General features: G+C 41.7%; 1 protein-coding gene across 3 annotated transcripts in view; it reads right to left on the bottom strand.

Moving 5' to 3' along the window:
* The window catches only part of larp1 (La ribonucleoprotein 1, translational regulator), a 114,618-nt gene that overhangs the window by 3,727 nt on the left and 87,328 nt on the right, over positions 1 to 23,563 (bottom strand). For 2 of the 3 annotated variants that reach the window (XM_056284747.1, XM_056284745.1), the window contains 9 exons: positions 22,494 to 22,656; positions 13,504 to 13,648; positions 12,936 to 13,110; positions 12,477 to 12,643; positions 11,281 to 11,385; positions 9,795 to 10,121; positions 2,124 to 2,247; positions 1,225 to 1,430; positions 149 to 255 (listed from right to left, as the gene is read on the bottom strand). In XM_056284747.1, the coding sequence (XP_056140722.1) occupies positions 149 to 255; positions 1,225 to 1,430; positions 2,124 to 2,247; positions 9,795 to 10,121; positions 11,281 to 11,385; positions 12,477 to 12,643; positions 12,936 to 13,110; positions 13,504 to 13,648; positions 22,494 to 22,656 (1,519 nt within the window). The remainder of the gene's footprint in view (positions 1 to 148; positions 256 to 1,224; positions 1,431 to 2,123; positions 2,248 to 9,794; positions 10,122 to 11,280; positions 11,386 to 12,476; positions 12,644 to 12,935; positions 13,111 to 13,503; positions 13,649 to 22,493; positions 22,657 to 23,563) is intronic. The other variant, XM_056284746.1, reaches the window with a different exon arrangement.

Consider the following 23,563-nt stretch of genomic DNA (forward strand, 5'->3'; position numbering starts at 1 on the left):
GAAAGTGAGAACGTTTATATACGTATGTGGATGTGTGTCCTGTATCCTGGCATTTTGCCTTGTACCCTATGCAACATGTCTATGGCAGGTACAGAAAACCACTAAGTCAATGACTGAGTTGGGTCTGTAAGAAATGATGATTCCTAACCTGACGGAGGCAGTGCGGGAGCGGTGCTCTCTGGAATCCATGACCCAGCCAACATGACACTCCATGGGGGGATTGGAGCTGTGTCGGGTCTTCCTTTTCCTCGGGGTCTGGACGGGTGTGTAGAAAGGGATCATGATGTTAAACAAAGTACATTTTTGGCAAATGGCAAATATGCTACTGTATTTCTTTACAGACTTTCAGCTGTCATGTTCAGTACTAACATAGGCCTAATAACCTGGTCCAAAAAACAGTTTGTTTCTGATTTATAAGCATGCGAGGAAAAAAAAATGTATTCAAGTAAAATAAACAACCATTTTGAAAAAACTTTTTAACAAAATGTTCAGTGCTGTTGGCAATTAGGCTTAATTAGATTACAATATGGTCATAGCGCAAACAAAACATTATAATACAAACCTTCCAACGCTATTATATTAGAACTGCTGAGTAATGCATGGTATTTAAGTAAAGTACCATTGAATAACCATTCTGCCATTATAGCACTGGTCAAGCATGCGAGACTGTTACTGGACCATTTAATGTTTCACATGAGCCAGATGGATAGAGGACCAAGTACTAGATCTATTTTTTTCTATTTTGATGAACTTTATTAATCTCCATGGGGAAATTCCTCCCTGCATTTAACCCATCCTATCTGTGTAGCTAGGAGCGGTGGGCAGCTGCCTTACAGCACCGGGGGACCAACTCCAGTTCGTCTTTCCATGCCTTGGTCAGGAGCACAGACAGGAGTATTAACCCTAACATACATGTTTCTTTTGATGGTGGGGGAAAATGGAGCACCCGGAGAAAACCCACCGCAGACACGGGGAGAACATTCAACCTCCACACAGAGGACGACCTGGGATGACCCTCAAGGTTGGACAACCCCGGGGTTCGAACCCAGGACCTTCTTGCTGTGAGGTGACAGTGCTAACCACTGGGCCACCATGCCGTCAAATTGGGGGTCAGAAAATTCCAAAAGTCTGAATGTTTGTTTCACTGAGATGTCCCAATGTACTTCTAATGGTGCCCAAATTCAAGCTCCCCACCGCGAGTCTAAGCATGCACACCCTTCTCACCTTTGCATCAACCGGCCGGCTCTCCTTCACTACTGGGTAGAAGCGTGGCGTCATGGTGGGGTCCTTCCGGTGGGGGGTGCGGGGTGTGCGGGGAGTGCGGGCACTGCGGTAGTTGGGCGAGTCAGGCACTGTTGTTGGGAGTGAGCGGGCTATTGTGGAAGGCTCAGGAGCACCGAAGAGCTTGTTTGCCAAAGCATCTGTGGGAACTGAGAAAGATGAGACAATATTAATGCAGCAGTAAAGTAAAAAAAAAAAGGGCGATACCGAAATCCCCACTAGTGTGAACTAAAAGCTTGACTATAGCTATTCATCAATAAGAGGAATCTAAGTTGGAAGCTTAGCAAATGGATAACTTGCTAAACCATTTTTATACAGTGAAAATGCTATTCTTGCATGTATTCACTTTATAGATTAAAGAATATAAAGATGACAGAATCCAAAAATCTAATTAAACAAAGGTAACTTTGCAAAGCCTCATCATGTTAAAGGAACTTTATAAAATACTTTGACTTTCTTGAAGTATAACATGACTAGTAAATATCAGTTGCTGAGTGGCGGTGACTACAAGTTAAACAACTCAATCTCACCATTCACATCTTGGTTTAAAACTGTTGCGTGTGACACATTGGGTAAAACACAAGTAATCAAAATGTATTTTTTATTCCAGATGTGCATATTCCAAGAACGAATCTTCAGATTCATCAAGTCAAAATCTATCAAATCCATTCACCTTTTTTTTTGAGCAAGAAACCATAGAACTGGGTGGGGTGTGATGTAACTAAAATGCAGGGATTCACTGGGTATGTGTTTGAGGATTTATATGAAAAATGTGGAACTGACTTAGCGTGAAAAGGGTTTCAACAAGAATCCCAGGATTTCAAACTTGTCTATGTTCTTACTCTGCTGGGGCCGTGGGGGACCTGGGGGGACCTCCTGGTTAGGGTCAACGGGTGGTTCTGGAGTCAGACAGTCAAACTGTTCCCGGCTTATCAGGTGGACCTTCTTGAAGTTCTCCACCTCTTGCTGCAATAATAAAAGTATTAAAAATGAATGGGGTTATTTCTCCCTCTCCCCTTTCCTATCTCAATGACTTCCAAAACTTCTCAATTTGACATGGATAGTAAGGGCATTCTAGGGCTCGTCATTGGCTGATAACAGCCAGGATGCAAATCATACAAGTTTGAGTGTGTTAACAATGCAAACACGGTACATATAGGGTCATACATTTTACTTATCACAGCAACATTCTCAAAATGCCCTCTAAAAATAAATTATTCTAACAAACCCATCTGTTCTGAAAATGAATTGGGAAAAACCCTGCATGAGCACACATCAAAAAATTCCTTTACCTAAAAACAACTGCAGTCATTACATACATTATAAATCACTGAGGATGAAAACACAATAAAGCCCAAAGGCTTATTTCTATTGCAGTCCTCTAGCATAACACTTAACCCACCACAAGATAAAAACAAAACAACAACAAGACAGCAAGCGAAGACAATACAATCAACACATAACTAGCAGGCGGCAGAGTAGCTATGTCAACATGCTCATGTTTCCTTGGTCATAAAAAGTTAAAATTAAAATTGAATATGATAAGTGGTACTTTGTAACCATTTCTTTAAGGCCAGTTTAAACGTGCTCTGTGAAACACTCAATTTCAGATTTGTGAGCAGATTATTCCGATGTACTGTTGCACTGTAGAGAAATGTGTTTTTGCCCATTAGGCTATTGAATCGAAAAGGTATTAAATCTGTCGAACTACCTCTTGTAAAGCAGCTATGATAGTCTCTTAGTAGTGAGAAATTATTGATCAAATACTTTTGTATCATATTTTTAAAAATGTTGTAAGTGAGCAGCATCTTAATATAAATGGTTCTTTTTTCCACCGCCAACTAGTTAAGCTTTTTAAAATGTGGGCCGCATTTAAAGATAGCACTTTTCTAGTCTAACGACCACTCAAAGCGCTTTACAATGTATGCCTCACACTCACTCATTCACACACACTTTCATACACCGATGGCAAAGGCTGCCACGCGAGGTGCCAACCTGCTCATCAGAAGCAGTTAGGGGTTCAGTGTTTTGCTCAAGGACACTTCGACATGCTCTCTGAGGAGCTGGGGATCGAGCCAGGAACCTTCTGATTACTAGACAATCCACTCTATGCCCTGAGCAATGCCGCCCACATCAAATGTGGAGGATCAAGATGTGTACATGGATGGACCTTTAATGTAACCCTTATTAATTAATTTTAAGCCATTTGTAGTTAGTTTGTTTCTGAAGTGTTGTGATAACCCTGTGTACCTGGAGATAACAACATAATCAAAGCTAGTATGTGAAGAATTGAGCTGTACAGAAAGGTAAATGTTTCTGGCTAGAAAATTAATTCTTTGATTTAACTTGGTGAGGGCTAATAAAGCCATATTTTAACTTGATAAAAATCCATCTAAAATGCTGTCATAATGGCTTCAGTTTTTCCCAAATGTAGGGAAATCCATTACCTGTTAACCATCTATTTACATTTTGAAGTTCCTCACTGAGAGTGTTCTCAACACTGATTTGTCTTTATGTGCTACCAATAAAACAGCATCATCAGCATACAAAAATAGATTGCATTAGACAGCTACTTTTAAGTAATTTATATATAATAAAAAGAATAGAGGACCCAGGATACTACCATGTGGCACCCCACATCCTATGATTCTTGACTGAAAGGGTCCCATTACTGTCAACCATTTGGGTACGATTTAATAGGTATGACTTGACCCAATTCAGGGTCAGCCTACTGAAACCCATGGCTCTTAATTTCACTGATAAAATGCTGTGATCTACTGTATCAAATGTTTTCTGCGAATCTGGCATGATCATACCACAAAACTTCCCTCCATCCACTTCTCTTCTAATAAGGTCTGTTAGATACAGCAAAAATGTTTCAGTAGAAGGGGTTTTTCTAAAACCTGATTTCAGCTCATACAAAAGGTTACTGTTTGAAATATGTTCATTTATCTGTTCCTGCATAATTCTTTTGATTATCTTTGAAAGAGCACTTAGAATGGATACTGGTCTGTAGTTGCCTGGATCGCATTTGCTTCCTTTTTTTATGTAGTGGAATTATTCTTGCCATTTTTAGCTCATCTGGAACCTTACCTGACAGAATAGACATATTTATCATATGAGCAATAGAGAATTGATCACTTCTGCAGCATCTCTAAATATTGCCGGTAAGTGATCTAAATCAGTGCCTTTAGTAGGATTCAATTCATGAAGCATTCTAAAAACAACAGCATCAGAAAGCTTGGAGAAAACAATAGAATTATGCTTGATTCCTTTTTGTGTATAATAATCTAATATGTTTTTCGCCATTTGTACCCGAAAGCTGTGGAAGTCTATCGACCAGTTTTTTTTAGCAATTGTAGCAAAATGTGAATTCAAGTGAGTTACTTCCATTTTGTATGATGTGCTATTTCTGTCTATATCCTGACTGTTTGCTTTAGATTTTAAATTTTTAATGTACCCCAATTTCATAAGGCACTTCCACAACTTAACTTCCTTGGCTCTTTTCTACAATTTAAGATTTTCTCACTGAAAAAAAAATCTTCTTAGCCTTAGTGACCATTCTGTTAACCTCATTTCTCAAAATCTTAAACTTCTGAAAACTTGATTGGTCTTTGCTCTGCTTTAACTCTAGATAACTAGCACTTCGTGATCTGATGGCCTTTAGTATGTCATCGTTTATCCATGTTTCAGATTGCTGTTTATTTCTATCTAGTTTCATTGGTGCCACCCTATTTAAAATATCTAAAAATACAATTTTAAAAAGACTGAAGGCTTTGTCAACATCCTGACATTCTAATATTTAAAAAGATTTGTATTCTCTAGACCAGTGGTTCTCAACCTTTTTGGGGTCCTGGACCCCCTGCGTATTTTTGATCTACCCTGAGGACCCCTCCACCTGATCATGGGGGAGGGGGTCTGCAATTTGATAGAAACAGTAGAAACTGCATTTTAAATTGCATTATAGCATTTATTCACTCTTTGGGGCAAAAATAAGAGCTTTCAGTTGTAACTTAGATATAGTTAACAAAACAGAATTCTTATGCAGTAACTTTCAGATATATGTAACAAAACAGAATATGTATTCAGTAAATTTCAGATATATGTAACAACAGAATTTTTATGCAGAATTTTAACAATGCAAACGGGAGCGAGATCTCTTATTAAAATACAACAAATTACACTTGTGAAACAGATGTAATTGGAGAAAAAAGTCCTGTTACCCTTTATAGTTTAGGTAGATAAAGGTCTCAGTCACATTTGAGTAAAATAATCCTATTTCTATAAATGTCATAGGATCTTTTTTTAAAAGATATTTTATTTTCACAGACCCCTTGCAATTACACCACGGACCACTAGGGGTCCGCGGACCCCCGGTTGAGAAACACTGCTCTAGACTCTCCACAAAGTCTGGAAGTAGCAGATAAAGCAGCAGATTATAGCTGCAAAAATGTTGGTTTTCTGATCTCTACAGTCAGTTATGTATGTATGCCTGCTCACTAAAGACTGGAGTTTATCTACAGAGAACTAACCATACAATCCCTAGGTGCCCTGCACCAAACCAGCACCAGTCAATTATGCAAAACTGCTGCTACAACAGCACAACTTTGGCATAAGTTACTATTCTTATCAATACTTCTGTTTAACACCACCACCACAACTCAGTAAATTATTATTATGAAACAAGCTGAGGAAACACATCACTTTATATTATGACACAAGTACAACTCACATTCTCCTCCATGTTGAACCAAGTGTCTTGAGATCTTTGTCTGTCCATCTCTGTCTATTCCCCCCATAGGCCTGTCTGCCTGACCCCTCAGGCAGAGGCCTCGTCGGCGGGTTGCATTTATCAACAAGAGCCTGTGTTCTACACACCGCTGGATATGTGCCTTCCTAGCACGTGAAGAGGGCCAAACAATGCCACAATGGCCAGCATTGACAAAAAAAAAAACAACCTCTCCTGGACAGGAGCTTTTGTTTGTTTGGGGTTTGCCATTTTGCCCTATCCAGAAAAGGCTCAAACTAGAGAGTAACATATCTACACAACATCTGGTCTTGGTCAGAAACAATTCCAATATGAGAAGAGAAACAGCATGGAACCTGACAGAACTGTCTGCCTACAATTATGTATTTGCCCAGGTATGTGTCAGGGCACAGAGTGGAAAAGCTTGTGAAACATCACTTGGAACATCTAACACTGAAGCCAACATTAGAGATGCTATTTCTAGTGGCATTTAGGCTATGTGACAGTACCCTTAGGTCTACACCTACTGTACTGCATAAGCAGCATCTCATCTAATATTGCTTACCTAAATCTGACACCCCCATTTGTGTCCAAACTAACATTACATTTTAAGCCACACATCCAAAAAGGTGTAAGGCTGAGCAGAGTACATCAGAACAGGATCAATAAAATATTTGAATACAAAACTGTCTGCAAAATTTAGCATGCCTTATGAAACACAGGCACCCAGATTCTTTACAATAAATATTTTGAATACCTGACCCATTTTGTATTTATGGGATTAAAGCTTGCTCAAAATAGTTTAAGCATAAGTAGACAGAATAGTCCTTGTGGTACACGTGGGTGAGACACCTCATTTAGACAAAAATTCAAATAAATAATTAGAATATAATTTAAACATCCATTTCTGTTGCAATAGACACATAACTAAATTTACATCTTGTATGGACCGAGGGTTAGCAGGAGCTCCAAAATCCAAGCTAACGGAATTCTTTTAAGTGGACTGGCAGCTCAACTAAATGGCAAGCTGAGAACTGTTTTAACAATTACTGTTAACCAACAGAGTTACTACATAGGCCTCCCGGGTAGATGAAGGTCAGTGTAAGCCAAAACCAAGCCCTAACATTAACAACGTCTTTATGCATACTCCAGGTAAGGAAATCACAGAAAGCTGACTCATTCCTCTGGACAAGACATCCAGATGAATGAGTCAACTTTCTGTGACTAACATTAACAAGTTCAACAGGTCAGATTTTTCATTGAGGCTGAGTGTTTTATGTGCATGAAAGGACATCCTGACATAAAAAATAATTTCTTCCCTGTTAGATTTTGGTTTACTACAGTGAATCTCAATTTATGAACATTATATGGCTTAATAATGACCAACAATACACATAAGTCAAATAACCTCTCTCTGATGTCCTCTGTAACATGAACTTAAATAAAAGGGCTTTATGGCATCTACACATGTACAACGTCTTTCTTTTAAATGTATTATCTCTGACCAGTAAGTTCAGTGTTTCCCACTCATAGACTTGGGCGGGCCGCCCAGGTACGGCCACAAAAGTATATTTGGCGACCCATTTTAGCATTTTTCTTTTTTTTTTATCCGTCTGAGAGAACGACGCCATCTGCGATCAATTAACTAGTGGACAGGATCTCCCCTCGCTCCATCCCTCTCATACCTGTTAATTCTGTGACCGCAAGAAGGGTCTACTGACTATTTCACACACAGTCTGCAGAGAAACAGAGGGTCACATAATTTTTTTTTTCTAGTTTGGCCGCTTGTTTTACTAAGATGCAGACACGGTGGATATTTTACAAGCAGGGACCAGGTAAAGAAACTCCTTTTTTCCTTATTGTGTAATTGTTCTCTGACTGTGGTAGTAGCTTCTAATTCTACTATGTTGCATTGGTAGCTACAAGACTCAAGAGTGGATTCAGCACACGTAACTTGACCATTGCACACAACATGCAGCAAAGTTGTCCTATAAGAAAGATTATAATTTGTTTTCTCTTCGGGCTACAGCAGTTAGAAAGACACAGACTAACTTAAGTTAAGGTTAGACGACTAATTTTTCATCCATTTACTCAGCAGGGTAAGTGAATTTTTATCTTGCTTTCAGCACTACATATATTTTGCATATAATTTCTGTATAGTGAATTTAAAGTCAAGTGTCTGTTTCTCAGGACAAATCTGACCTGAGAAACAGACTGAAAGGGGAGCACCTGGCTGCATGTCTGCCAATATCGATATATGGACAAGCATCAGAGGCGATGGAGCTCTTTGAACAACCTAAAAAGAAACCTAGAAGTGCTCTGACAAACAGTGCCATCTTTGTACATGCTAAAGTACGTTTTCTTCTTTCTTTTTTTTTTAACCTTGTCTTACTCTTCCCATGTGGGCAGATGAAGGGGGAGGATTTGGGGGGGGTTTGGATCCATGAAATACATAATGTGAAAATTAATAGAAATATTCAATAAATCAAAATGTTGTGTTACAGAGCACACGTATTTGGTGTTTGTCACGTGTAGTAGACCATTTTTGTGCCGACAGGTAATGCCGGCCCTTTCCACCAGCTACTACCACAAGTATATTTCAGACCAGCAGGAAAAACTCAAGTTAAAAAAATTACCTTCCTCCCTGAATAAAATCAGTCCGTCATCGGTTCAGGTACCCGTGAGTAACAGATGGGTGACCCGCAAAATATATGGCTAACAGGTAAATTTTTGCTTTGGTTAAATTTGTGGGTACAAAAGAAGGCCCCAAAAAATTTTTAAAAAATGTGTAGTTCGGGTAATAAACGAGTAATGCAGCAATCAAAATGATTTTCAATATTCTTTCTAGTCTTTCATTCATTTCCTACAAAGTCAAACCCATCGGTCACATATAATTCACACACTGTTGTCTGCATTACACACAGCTGTAGTGAACTCATTTCAAGCTCCTGTTAAACAAAGATTTACCATGGCCTTGTTTGTAAAAAAAATTAGGCCTAATGTGTTTTTATTTTGGTAACCGTAGTACCATGCGTGTCACTGTGGACTTGGGGTCAACAGTTATCACGACATACCGCCATGTAAACGTTGCCATGGTGATAGCTTTGTCTTTGGAGTCAGCCAAAGAAGAAAACAGGGATGACAATCAAAGGAGAGCTACAGCAGCCACACTAATTTACTTGAGATGAATAAAAAAAAAAAGGAATTGTAATTTAAACTGGGAGCTGATAGATCTCCAAGCTTCAAGTCTCTTGTTGATGTCGTGCTACTCCAATTCTTTACTACACAAAACTTGGTGCACGCACCTCTACCAAACTGACCAGCCCCTCATCATCAAGGTTGATTCAGTGAAATATAACATGTGGCTTGTTCTGCACCTCAGCAAGACAGCAAAAACTGGGAAAATTTTACTCTTGATGGCAGGTTTTGTTAGGGTTTGGCATGTGGCCGTTATTATTGGAATTGTCCATTGCCGCCCTATTGAAAATAAAACATGGAACAATTGATCTGCCATCTGCTGTGTACATGTATACTTTTGGGTCAGATAGCAGGTACTAAATTAATGAGTTAGGTGGTTTGCAGCAATAAGTTGAATAAATACACGGGTAGCGGGGCGGGTACAGTTTTGCATGGTGCTGGGTCAAGGCAGGAACAGATTTCAAGTCAGACTCACTGTACTACTTTCCTGCCCCACTAATCACACGTCTAGAATGCATGTGAAATGACCAAATATTAGCAACAGTAAAAAAAATCTGCTGTCTCTCACCTTGATAGTGGCATACTCAGGCTCATAGGTGTCGTCCCACAGATCTTGTTCATAGTAGTAGAGCCCGTCGTTGATCACTTTGACCAATTCGCTGGTCAACTTGGAGCGAGATGTGTGCTGGCCCGTGCGGTCGCCCCCTGGGTGCTTACGCAGGTATGGTGGCGTCTGGGTGACGATAAGGATCTTGTTGACGTCCCGGTCATCGATCTCACCATCGGTGTCTTCGTCTGACCAGTCAGTGAAGGTATTGCGTCGGCCGTCCATCTGTTCCATCTCCTCATCAAACATGAAGTCCAGCTCCTCCGGTTCGTCTTGTTCCATTCCATCCTGGTTCAAACCAACAGTGTGCATTAGATATCTCTTTAACAGGATTTCATATTATTATTATTTTGTGTGGATTTTTCCTTTTTCTCTTCAATTGTACCCCGGCCAATTACCCCACTCTTCCGATTAGTCCCGGTCGCTGCTCCCCCACTCTGCCGAGACGGGGAGGGCTGCAGACTACCACATACTTCCTCTGATACACGTGGCATTGCCAGCCACTGCTTTTCACCTGACAGTGAGGAGTTTCGCCAGGGAAACATAGCGTGTTGGAGGATCACGCTATTTCCCCCAGTTCCCCCTCCCCCCTGAACAGGCACCCCAACCGACCAGAGGAGGCGCTAGTGCAGCGACAATGACACAGACCCACATCCAGCTTCCCACCCGCAGACCCGGCCAATTGTGTCTGTGGGGACGCCCGACCAAGCTGGAGATAACACAGGGATTCGAATCGGCGATCCCCATGTTGGCAGGCAACGGAATGGACCACTACGCTCCCTGGACACCCCTGGATTTAATATTATTTGACTTAAACACAACATGTCCCCAGATTCTAATTTTCTCTCCCCTCAGGCCGGGTTTGATGATTGGACAGTTTTCGGTGTTGTGCATAATTGTGTCTCATCACCCAAGGCTGAAGGGTATGTTTCATAGTGATACATTTCCTTTAGTGAACAGAAAAGATCATCTCTGCTGTATGTGCATATTGTGTGGAATCACATGCATTTCGACCCAAAAGGTTTTTCATCTATTTAGACATTTCAGATTGTTTTGTACCAACAATGTTTTCTGAGACACAAACTGTCAGATTTAATCAGTATACAGGAATTTGCCCTGGCTGACCTTTACACCATGATTCACTGACTTCCTCCTTTTGGAACTTTCACAGTGACATTAATACATTTGCCTGAAGTGTTACTAATAATGTCATCATACCTTGATGGCACATGAGGTAATTTTAATGTGCTTTGTGGGGACATTAATGGTAATATGATTTCATCTTCTTGGCTCTTAAATGGCGTCATTTATGTAAATAGTTAAGACATCTATTGTAAAGCAAAAATATCTCAGTGAGACTTTAATGGTAATATGAATGAACCTTGTGGGGACATTAATTGTAATGTGAATTTACCTTGTCAGGACGGTTACTGTAATATGGATTTACCTTGGTGCCTGAGGCGGCAGGTGAAGGCGAGGGGCCAGACTGCACCACAGGAGAACGGGTGGAGTCTTCTTTCTCTTTTTGCTGCTGTTGCTGCAACAAGGGGGTCTATATCAGTCAACCAAGTCCGGCCACAAAGGAGGAGGAGGAAAAGTGTAGGGAACGGAAAGGATGGATTGATGGAGGTTGGTCAGATGGATGACAGTTGAGAAAAAAGAGGAGAGGAAGGGAAAGTAAAGAGATGCAGAAAAAATGATTTAGGGAATAACATAAAAAGGATGAATGAAACAGTTTTATGTTGTTTAGAATGAGACATGCCTTTTTCAAAGAAATGGGTTAAAGTTAAAATACTGAAATTAAAAGACAAAGACTGGTGCACTATGAACAGACTGGATGAAAGACACAATGAAAAACTTAAAATATCACAGGAAAGAGATGACCATCAAAGGGCTGAGAAAAATGTCATATACATAATGCCCTTCTGTGCATTATTTTATCCTGTTGTGTAAGGCACCTTGTAACATTGTTTAGAAAGGTGCGATATAAATAAAGTTTATTATTATTATTCATTTATTCAACATCCAAACCACTTATCCTTACTCAGGGTTGTGGGGATGCTGGAGCCTATCTCAGCAGTCACTGGGCAGCAGGCGGGGTGACACCCTGGACACGCCGCCAGACAATCACAGGGCCAACACACATTCACACTTAGGGACAATTTATTACGGCCAATTTACCTGACCTACATGTCTTTGGACTGTGGGAGGAAACCGGAGCACCCGGAGGAAACCCACACAGGCACGACGAGAACATGCGAACTCCACACAGAGGACGACCTGGGATGACCCCCAAGGTTGGACTACCCCGGGGCTTGAACCCAGGACCTTCTTGCTGTGAGGCGACCGCGCTAACCACTGCGCCACTGATTATTATTCTGTAGCAGGCTGCACCTGCTGTTACCAAATGCACTACTCTACCTAGGCTGCTAGGAGGCTCAACTTAGGCGGTGCAGTGCAGTAGCTATGTGATTGTGTGTTATTATTTAGCTGCATGCCATAAAACATGAGAGGAACCCCGCTAGATCACATACCGAAAATAACCAGTCAGTGTATTTTGAAAACAAGGATAATTTGGTCAAGATAATTATTGATCATTACTGTTCAATCGCCCGGCACTAATTAAACCTTTCTTTCACTAACCTTAGGTCTAGCTGGGGAGGGTCTGGGCCTCTTCTTTACTTCAATCCAGGACTCTGAGTCCAGGTCAGGGAGGCTGGCAGATAAGCCCTTGGGCATGGTCTTAAGGTTGGAGGTTTCTGGGTCTGTCTTTGATTGTTGCTTCACAGATGTTGAAGCTCTGGCGGAACCTGGAGCAGAAGAGTTACACAGACTTGTTTTTTTCATCATTACATTTAGCACAAGGGAGGGGAGAAAAATGGGAAGGTGAAGAGGAGACTTGCAACGATCCATTCCAGTGCGGGATGCTAACCATCAAGGGCACACTACAGAAGATCAAAATTGATGATAGTATTTCTTCAGGGTGAAATACCAAAATTTCTCGGTGATGAGCAAATTTTGCAGTACGGATTCTGATTTTATTGTTTCATCCCTAGTTCAGTCTTTTAATTCCAGTCACGTGAATGTGGCTCTAGTGTTTACCTGCAAGCTGATCCATCATCTGTCTGGGGACAAACTCAGGACAGTGGATGAACTGGGAGAAGTCCGTCTGCGTGTGGTCGGGCACCACCAGGCCCGGCAGCGGCCATTTCTCTGGCTCCACTTTACGACGGATCTTCATATCTATCACTTCTACCTCCTTGCTGTCCTTCAAAGCCTGGCAGAGGAGGAAGACAAGGAGATATTTCATGTATGTAGGTGGGACTCAATGTTTAACATAAATGTTTATGACAGAATGCAGCCTATTGTGAATTTATAAGTCTGTTATCTGTAAGATTTAACAAGTGCAATAACTGTTCGTGGAATTTTACAGCAGGTAGAACCTGAGGTTTCCTAACTGAGATGATACTGAGGGGCATTCAGAGGTTAAATGGAGGTTGTGTGTGCAAAGACATCTGTTGTTGCATCTCACCAACTGCTATACACTGAAGACCACAAAGGCCTCTATTTGATGCTTTCCTTTTGTCACAAACAAACCACCAATCTTCTGTCTATGATGTCAGTTTTGCCATGGGGAAAACTTCAGAAATATCAGAGGTAGGTGGCTTACCTCCAGGATGAGGTTGACATCGGTGGTGAGGGCCTGGACCCTGTGGAAGCTAGCAATCAATCCAATTGGCAGAAAACCCTCATGGTCCATCTTCCTTCTTAGAAAAAAGTCCCTCTCCAGGTTGTCAAGGCTAAAGTAGTACTCACTGTAATACAACAGGAAAGACAAGCAGACACTTTTTTTTTTTTAACCAAGATACACCGAGGGCTTCTGGTGACGAAGTGGTGAGGAGCAGTTGCTGGCTGAAGAAGCAGAGACACTTCAACTATATTTGGTAAATAATATTCACCACTTATCATTTTATGTTCACAAAGCTATCTGAGAGATAGCACTCGTGAGAAAAAATAAAAACTGACAAACGAGAAATATTCCTGATCCGAAAATCAACCAAGTGCTTTTGACACAGCCTCGGGCTAGCAAAGTAACTAACAAGTTCAAGTACTTTATTTGTCACATGCACAGAAATACAAAGTAAAACATGCAGTGAAATGAAGAGGGGTACTCCGTCTGTCAGCAACGAAGCTAGCAGTGAAGACACGGCAAGCATGATGGAGGGAGACAATTCTGAATGAAATTTGAAACATAAATCAAGATCTGCAACAGAAAATACAGAAAGTGGGAGATGATGTGACAGTGATCAAATACGATCTGGACTCGCTTAAATCAGACGTGGCTAAACTGGGCTCCAGAACCAGCAAGACCAATGGGAAGAATCTCACAGCTGGAAGACGAGAATATTCACGTGGCACAACCTAAAGCAGAGCATGGATAGCAAAACTGCACAGCTCGAGGCTCGTCTCGAATACCAGGAAAAATACAGTGGAAAAAACAACATTCGGCATAAAGGAGTACCAAAAGGCACAAAAATTAGCATAAAGTGATGGACTGTGTGAAAGACTTGTTGTGGTGTCTGTTTAAGGACACTTCAGAAAATGTGGACAACATGATCATCGAGAGGGTGTACTGGACACCCACAGCATCTGTTTTGGGGTGGGAGGGGACATAAATTGAGGGTTCGTTTACACTGTATAGGAGCTATACAGTTTAAAGTTAACCTGTTCTGGATTCACATGTCAAATAATCATACACATGTTGTGGTAGGCTGGGCCTACCACAACACTTTCAACTAAAAAACAAAACAGGGGTTATCTATAATACTTTCAAAAAAGGTTAGCGTCAAGGTAGAGAAATAATTTAGAGACAAAGATGGGCAAATAATACTTTTCGTTAATTTGTCAAGACAAAATATAATTTTAGATATGTGGAGGAGCCAGACTTCTTTCTTCAATTTAAAAAAAGTGCTTGATGATTTCTCAGACAGATCTGGGTCTGGCACTGTTACACCATCCAGGACTTAGGATTCTATAACCTCATGTAAATATACGGGACTAAATGATGAATGGGCACTTTCAAATCCAACTGCTCGGGGTTACACATTCTTCTCAAGTAGACATTGTTTATTCTCGTATTGATTACTTTTTGATCTCACACTCTCTGATGGAAAGCATCAGATCCTGCAGTATAGGCACAATAGCTATGACATATCATGCCCCCATTGACCTAATCATTGTGTTTGGATTGGCCCGAGAAAGAGCTAAAGTTGGTTGATGAAGATTATAAGTGCAATAAACTAGTGAAGGAGATGCTATATCCAACAAGAGTTGCCAGATCTAAACTTATTCAATTCAAAATACTCAACAGACTCTACTGGACGCCTGTGAAAATGAATAGGGCAGGACTTAGTAATTCAAACCTCTGCTGGCAATGCCAAATGGAAAAAGGTGATACTGTCCATATGTTCCTCAATGGTCCTAGCATAGCCACCTATTGGCAGAGGGTCATGGAGAGGATTGGTGACAGCCTGGGTATTTGGTGTTGCTCTTATCCCTGCTCTATGCCTCCTGAATAGCCTAAAAGGAAATGAGAGAATAGGTGGGAAGATGGCCCAGTGGCTAAGGGTTGCCATCACCACAGCTAAGAGGTTCATACTGTGACACTGGACAGGGGGGGGGGGGGGGGGCTACCTAATCTGAATGGTGCAGGCCTATCACAAACAGCCTCTTATGAACAAATGATTTACAAAATAAATGGGAAAATGGACACCTATACAGCAAAGTTCTAACACAGTTCAGGGAAACTTAAACTAAGATAAGTCTGATGTGTGCATAATTTAAAACCAAGCCTACAGTGCATTATGTTCAACTGGCAGGATGGGGATAGGATTATGGGATGGGGAAAAAAGTTTCCTTTCAGAACAAGTAATCACTTAGCCTGTTTTACAAGTCTACATGTGTGTGTGTGCATGTATATTTATATATATACATCTATGTATATAATTCTTTCACCTCCATTTTAATATTTAACTTTAATGCAGCTTTACAATTTGTATTTTTATTCTCCCTTTTTCTCCCCAATTATATCCGGTCAATTACCCCACTCTTCCGAGCCATCCCGGTCACTGCTCCACCCCCCCTCTGCTGATCCGGGAAGGGCTGCAGACTACCACATGCCTTCTCTGATACATGTGGAGTCGCCAGCCGCTTCTTTTCACCTGAGAGTGAGGAGTTTCACCAGGGGAACGTAGTGCGTGGGAGGATCACGCTATTCTCCCCAGTTCCCCCTCTCCCCCGAACAGGTGCCCGGACCAACCAGAGGAGGCGCTAGTGCAACGACCAGGACAAATACCCACATCCGTCTTCCCGCCTGCACACATGGCCAATTGTGCCGACCAAGCCAGCAGTAACACGAGGATTTGATCCAGCGATCCCCGTGTTGGTAGGCAACAGAATTGACTGCTACGCTACCCGGACACCCCTACAATTTTTATTTTTAATCTATTTCTACCTGCTGTTTATTTGCACCTGTTGTTGTTGTTGTTGTTTTAATACCCATCTGTAACATGCACTGGCTCGCCTTTTTAGATGTCTGTAAGGGAAACAATAAAAATCATAATGGGAAAAAAAGATATATTGAGAAAAAAACCCAGCTTTCTGCAATGCCTAAACATGAGGTAGTATCAGAATCAGAATGAGAAATCAGAAACACTTTGTCATTTCATTTCATGCACTTGTGCACACCATTTCCCCCAGCCCACAGCAGTGAAACACAAAGACAAAAACACATATCCAAAAAACTACAAGAACACATATATCTAAACTAACACATACATATATCTAAACCAAAAAAAAAAACAAAAACAAAAAAACACTGTCCAGGAGAACGAACTAGCTATCTAATTTAAATTATGCTGTCTCAATATCAAAATTTCAAAAGGTGATATAATCATGGTAAATCAAAAAGGGATAAGTGATTAAACTACAATATTCAAAGGTTGTCAGCCCTACTTCGGCTGTTGCTTGGGTCTGACTTCATTTACGTTGTGAATGAGATTACTTGTGTATGAAACATCACTTTCAATTCCTTTGGAGGCTTTCAGTTATATCAACCAAAGACAACACAGTTGATCACATGGCAAGATAAGTCAGCAGCGCATCCATGTTGTTGCAGTCATCCACACTGGACCGGCAGCACATGCCATTATGGATTTTACCTTTAAATCTATTATTATTACAACATCTTGCTGAGGGTCTGTACTGTGCAGTTGCTTGACCTGAGCTCCAGTTGTGAGTGTGTTTGAGTTCTGTCTGGGTGAACGGGAAGACGACAGGATACCGAAAAAGAAAGTTTAAATCTGTGGAAGATATTCACTGAGAGCTTAGTGTAATATCTTTTCATCAATAGCTTCTGTGTGTGTGTGCATGTGTGTGTGTTTAACTCCTACCATTCTTACACCCTGTGAATTCTGTACTCCATCAAATTCTCAGTCTTTCCTTCTGTCCCTCAGAAAAAAAATAAAATAAAATGGGCTGCTGTTTAACTACAAACTTTTATTTAATGGAACATGCTGCAGCTAGAATCCTAACAAAAACTAGGAAATTTGACCATATTACACCAATTCTTGCCTCCCTTCATTGCCTTACTATCCATTTTAGATCAGAGTACAAGGTGCTTCTGCTGACTTATAAAATCCTAAATGGGCTTGCCCCATCTCCCCTGTCTGATCTCCTTAAACCGTATGTTCCATCTCGAGATCTACTACTACTATTACTACTACTACTACTACTTTCAGCTGCTTCCGTTAGGGTCGCCACAGCGGATCATCCGTTTCCACTTCTTCCTGTTCTCTGCATCTTCCTCTGTCACACAAGCTACCTGCTCTCAAAGTACAGGGCTCCTGTGTGTACCCAAAGCTAAAAAGAAGTCAACTGGTGGCAGGGCCTTTCCCTATCAGGCCCTGTTTTTGTGGAATAACCTGCCTGCTGCCATCAGACAGTCAGAGTCTGTTGAGTCCTTTAAATCCAAATTTAAAACTCATCTTTTTGCCTTGGCCTACAGTTAGTTGCCTTTAAGCTGAGTGCTTCACAACCTGTACTGCATGGCGGGTTGGTTTCTGTCTCAATGAACTTACCAAGCACTGTTCCGCCGACGAGATCATAGCGTATAGATTATTTATTTTACTACTTTGTTAATCCCCATGAGGCAATTCTGTCTCTGCATTTAACCCATCCTAGCTGTGTAACTAGGAGCAGTGGGCAGCTGCCGTGCAGCACCTGGGGACCAACTCCAGTTCTTTTTTCCATTGCCTTGGTCAGGGACACAGACAGCAGTATTAACCCTAACATGTATGTCTTTTTGATGATAGGGGAAACCAGAGCACCCGGAGAAAACCCAGCGCAGACACGGGGAGAACATGCAAACTCCACACAGAAAGGACCTGGGATGACCCTCAAGGTTGGACAACCCTGAGGTTCGAACCCAGGACCTTCTTGGTGTGAGGCGTCAGCGCTAACCACTGGGCCACCGTGCCGCCCATCGTGCCACGCTCTAACTATTGCAAACTGTTCTCTTCTTTCACATGTCTTTTCGCTCTCTCTGAATGTCTTCTCCTTTCTCTTGCTTGTGTGTGTGTGAATGGTGCGATGTGAGTCTCCCCTGTGTGCACCTGCAGTCTGTCCTCCTCCCAGGTCTCCATGGTGATGATGGTTGCCACCTGGACACTGCTTGGCATCCTCCTCATCACATTTTTTTTAAATATATCTTAAAAATCCATATAATTTTGTTATCTGTTTCAATGTTATATCCTTCTCTCACTCCAATGAGTTACTAATGTCTTCTCCTTTCTCTTCTGCCATGTATGTGAATGGTGCGATGTGTAGTCTGTCCTCCTGTCAGGTCTACATGGTGGTGGTGGTTGCGTGGCTCAGGTCCTGGGCTGTTCCAGTGGCATCTGTACACTGCTTGGCATCCTCCTCATCATGTTCTTCATATATCTTATAATTCCATTATAACTGTTATCCTCTTTCAATGCTGTATTCTGTAAATTGTGTAAACACAACAGCCATTGCATGTTGTCCATCTTGGAAGAGAGATCCCACCTCTGTTGCTCTCTCTGAGGTTTCTTCCTATTTTTTCTCCCTGTTCAAGGTTTTTTAGGGAGTTGTTCCTTATCTGATGTGAGGGTCTAAGGACAGGATGTTGTGTTGCTGTAAAGCCCACTGAGGCAAATTTGTAATTTGTGATAATGGGCTATACAAATAAAATTGACTTGACTTAACGGTATATGTTTTAGATTTGCCAAATAAAAACTCAGTGTGAAAAGAGATGTTGTCATTATGGAGACATCCACAAGAGAAGAGGAAAACACAGGAGGAGAGGATGGGTCGGCAAAGACCCAGAGGAAGAACATTAAGTCGAATTATCAGGCAATCTGCTCACACTGGTAGCAGATGCTGGTGTTGAAATACATCACAAAATGCAACTACAAATCACAAAATGGGAAAGCTCCTATCAACAACAGATTAGGATTAGACAGGACTTCTCCCTAACACAAAAAAGATTCTAGGCAAATTCAAAAGAAAGTGGAGCCAAAGTTAACACTGGAGGGTATGGACCCAGCTCAGCTATCTCATTTAGGTGCCAACTACAGCTGTTTTTAATAATACAACTGATATATTTCACTCTCGAATTTTGAAGCTGCAGTTCTGGAGATTCTCGTTCTTATTCTAACTTGCTGACTGACCTATGGGGGATACGAGTAACTGCTAAATCCGAGAGATCCACTTCAAATGAAACCGAGTCGCTCATGCTGTTGTTTCAGCCTGTTGTCCTCCACCGAAATTTTTTTTATTATGGTTGAATCTGAGTTTTGCCTCTATGTTTTTGTTGATAAAGGTCTTCTACAATCTTGTTCGGAGCTCAAAACTAACCTTTTCACATTTGACTGCTACGAGGAAAACATAAAACTACATACCTTATAGTTTTTCTTCAGGTAGTCCTATCTGACAGTAGCCATTAAAAAGACCAGTGTTCATGATTTGTACATTCAACAACTGGCTATCGTCTTAAAGGTAAAATCTACAATTGATGCACTCAACAGCTGTCCACCCCACTTCCGCCATTTTTTTGTTAAGACTTCATGAACATTGTTTGCTTTATTATTGCAAATGAGACAACCAGCTGATGCAACACCAGTTTTACTTCCCTTTCGGGCTTTCGGTCGTCTCCGTTCCTCAAACAAAAACACAATGTTGACCTAATGACCAGCAGCCTCATATATAAACGTTGCTACACACAAAAAAGTTGTGAAATGTGTGTGTGTGTACCCATCTTTCACCCAAAACATCGGGATTTACCAAGAGATTCTGTGCAGAAAAAGCTGTGCATTTCTACAGATCCTTTCACTCGTGCGTAGAGCCGATACAACGTTTATTGACGAGTTTCATCTCAACCGAAACTGATTCAGTAGCAAGCATTTCATTCAACAAATGTTCAAATCATTTGCACTTCTGACATTGTGCCAGATGACAGGGACCAGGCTCAGCCTATAAATACAGAACAAGCTGCTCCACCAGTTGCATTACATGAACATGTCTGGTCTGGTCTGGTTTGTCTGGTCTATGGACAGACCAGACAAATGGTATAGTTTTTTACAAGTTCTTTTAACGCAGTGTGTGCTTGCTTTTGTTTGAGATGCCTCTGAGCCCCAAACTGTACACCTACTACTACTATTACAATACTACCTGGGTTCGATTCCCGGCTGCGGCAGATTCCCAGCTGCTCCCTGAATTCCCTAAATTGATGTCAGAAGTGGGATGATGCGACCGTGGGGCCATTAGAAGCATATGCACCCTGAGGTGTGAAGGAATTGAAGCGCGAGGACGCGCTTCCTGAAAGAGGTGGGTAGTGTAACGACCATGGATGACCAGACTTGCTAGCCCTTGGCTAACGGGTCAGACCCTTTAGTTGACTGGTTAGCACAGTTGCCTGTGGTCTGGGCTACCCGGGTTCGATTCCCAGCTGCGGCGGATTCCCGGCTGCCCCCTGAATTCGCTACATTAGTCGACTCACTCCAACCTCCGATGAGGTGCTGAACCTCAATGAGGAGCACCTCGATCTCGCACTCTTCAAATTTCAGCTTCTTTCTTAAAGACAACGTCTCCATCTTGCCCTCGGTGATATAGTCCAACAAAGGCTCCTTAGAAACGTTAGCATATGCATGAGCATTGACCATTTATATGGATGATTGTGGGACGACACATGGAGGAGTAGACGCGCACACGATTCAACACAAGTGGGTATTTATAACGAGAAGACTGCTAACAAGTGCCCGAATCCTGGGTGTCATGATTGATGACCAACTAACCTTTAAGGTGTACGTGGCCTCGATTGCTTGGTTGTGTCGATCTGCCCTGTTCCAACATCAGGAAAATTAGACCCTACTTGTCTGAGCATGCAGCACAACTCCTGGTACAAGCTCTTGTAATATCACATATTGACTACTGCAACTCCTTACTGGCAGGTCTCCCTGCATGCACTTTCAAACCTCTGAAAATGATCCAGAACACGACGGTGCATCTGGACTTCAACGAACCCAAAACAGCACGTCACCCCGCTGTTCATACCCCTCTACTGGCTCTCAGTTGCTGCCCGCATCAAATTCAAAACCTTAATGCTCGCTTACAAAACAGCAACTAAAAGGGCTCCCACCTCCCTGAACTCCCTCATTCAGGTCTACACTCAGTCCCGCTCATACACTCTGCCAATGAAAGGCGCCTGGCACTTCCGCCACAACGGGGCCCCAAGTCACTAGCCAGACTCTTCTCTTCTGTAGTTCCCCAGTGGTGGAACAAGTTACCAAACTCCATTCGATCCACTGGATCCCTCGCCATCTTTAAGAAGAAGCTAAAGACCCAGCTCTTTATTGAACACCTCCATAACACCTGATGGTATGAATATTAAAAAAAAAAAATCGCTTCTATGCACCCTATGCATTGCCTTTGTGCACTGCCTGTTGACACCTATGTCCTATCGGACTTGAACCTAATTTTTTGGCACTTGTATTGTCGCCTCCCGGCTAGATCCTTGCTTGTGTTGTATTAACTCTCAGATGTACGTCGCTTTGGATAAAAAGTGTCCGCTAAATGAAATTGTAACATTTCAAGTGTGCGCCGCATGGTTTTATAGATCTGAACATTCTACGATTTGTGCAAACGCAGCATTTTAGGATGGAATCTACCCTGAGTTTTATAAACGAGGCCCCAGACGTGTCATATTTCTTGTTGTCACTGTGCTCCACATAGCTGCGGCACTGCATGCCATTATGGATTGTATCATTAAATACAATAGTGATAGAAAGTACAAAAAAAAAAAAGGACACTTTTTTTGATGTAAATCTTAAGGATGTTTGGCTGGGGCAAAAAAAAAAAGAGGACAACACTGAACCTACAATGGGAATAATCGCCGAGCTAACGTTCAACACAGAACTTCGCAAAAGAGCAGTGATGTCGTTTTTCAACTCTTCCTTTTTTTTGGGGATTTCACATTGTTTTAGACACCAAGTACCTATTGATATTCAATGGCGACTCCTGTTTTAAAGATTGTGTTGTGTATTACCACCACCCACCCCTGAGACAGAGCGACAAAAGACTTACATCTGTCTCTTGATGTAGTCTTTTAGCAGGTCCTGGTCGACTGAGTATAGGTCATTGCTGCTCATGTTGTCGTAGTAATAAGTCACCGTGTTGTTGAACTTCTGGCCGTAGGTACCGTCTTTCATCTCGTAGGCCTTGTAGCTGTAGTGGTAGTCGTAGTGGCCTGGATAGGAAACAGACAGGCAGAAATATAGACTGACTCATGGAGAAATTGTGTACTTGAGAACCACCAGACAAACCACCAGATGGACAAGACGGCATGAGTGATGCAGATTAAGGGCCCACTGTTTCTTTTATTTCCCTTCCCTTCAACTTTGAATCAGAGTCACATTTTCTGACACATTCAATATCTGAATATTGAATTATATGGTCACACGAACCACCTCCTCTGTGCAACGTGACAAAAAAAATATCCTCGAATTCAAAGGAGACAGCTGTACAACAGACAGAGCAAAAGGAGACAGAGAGTGAAAAAGAGAGAAACAAATCCCTAAAGGAACTTGAGAAAACCCTCTTTGAATTGGATGTGTCACGGGTGATCAAATGCTGGCAGTGTGCAGGAGTTTGCAGCACAGGTGGATGCTGGGGTAGTGTGCTCCTTGGTCTCTGTGATAAAATGTGTGTTCATATGTGTGTGTGACTCTCATCTCCGTTTCTTCATCTCTTATTTCCATGGCCTCTCGCTTTCATCCCGTTCATACTTCTGCTCCTTTCATTGCCTCAAGTCATCTACCATCGTTCATCACACTCATTTGTTTTCCGTCTAGCTCTTTTTCCACTCCTTCTTTGTCTTCCAGATTCATTCCCTGTTATACTCTCATTCTATTCACCCTTAGATACCGCCCCCCATCCCTCTTTTGCTCTTCAGCTATTGCCTTCCCTTGCGTACACACGGCCAAATACATGTTCTGGTTCTGTCACCAGCTCTTTTCTTGTCCTACATTATTTTCTCTGGTTCACTCTCAAAATGAAAGGGTTTCCGTGTTTTCTTTTTAAATTTTAACCACAGCATAGGCAGAATGGTTAGAAGGTGGAGAACACAAAGCTGCAGAGGGCATGGGAAAATAGAA

Source organism: Lampris incognitus, chromosome 8 (assembly GCF_029633865.1).
Source record: "Lampris incognitus isolate fLamInc1 chromosome 8, fLamInc1.hap2, whole genome shotgun sequence".
NCBI lineage: Eukaryota > Metazoa > Chordata > Actinopteri > Lampriformes > Lampridae > Lampris > Lampris incognitus.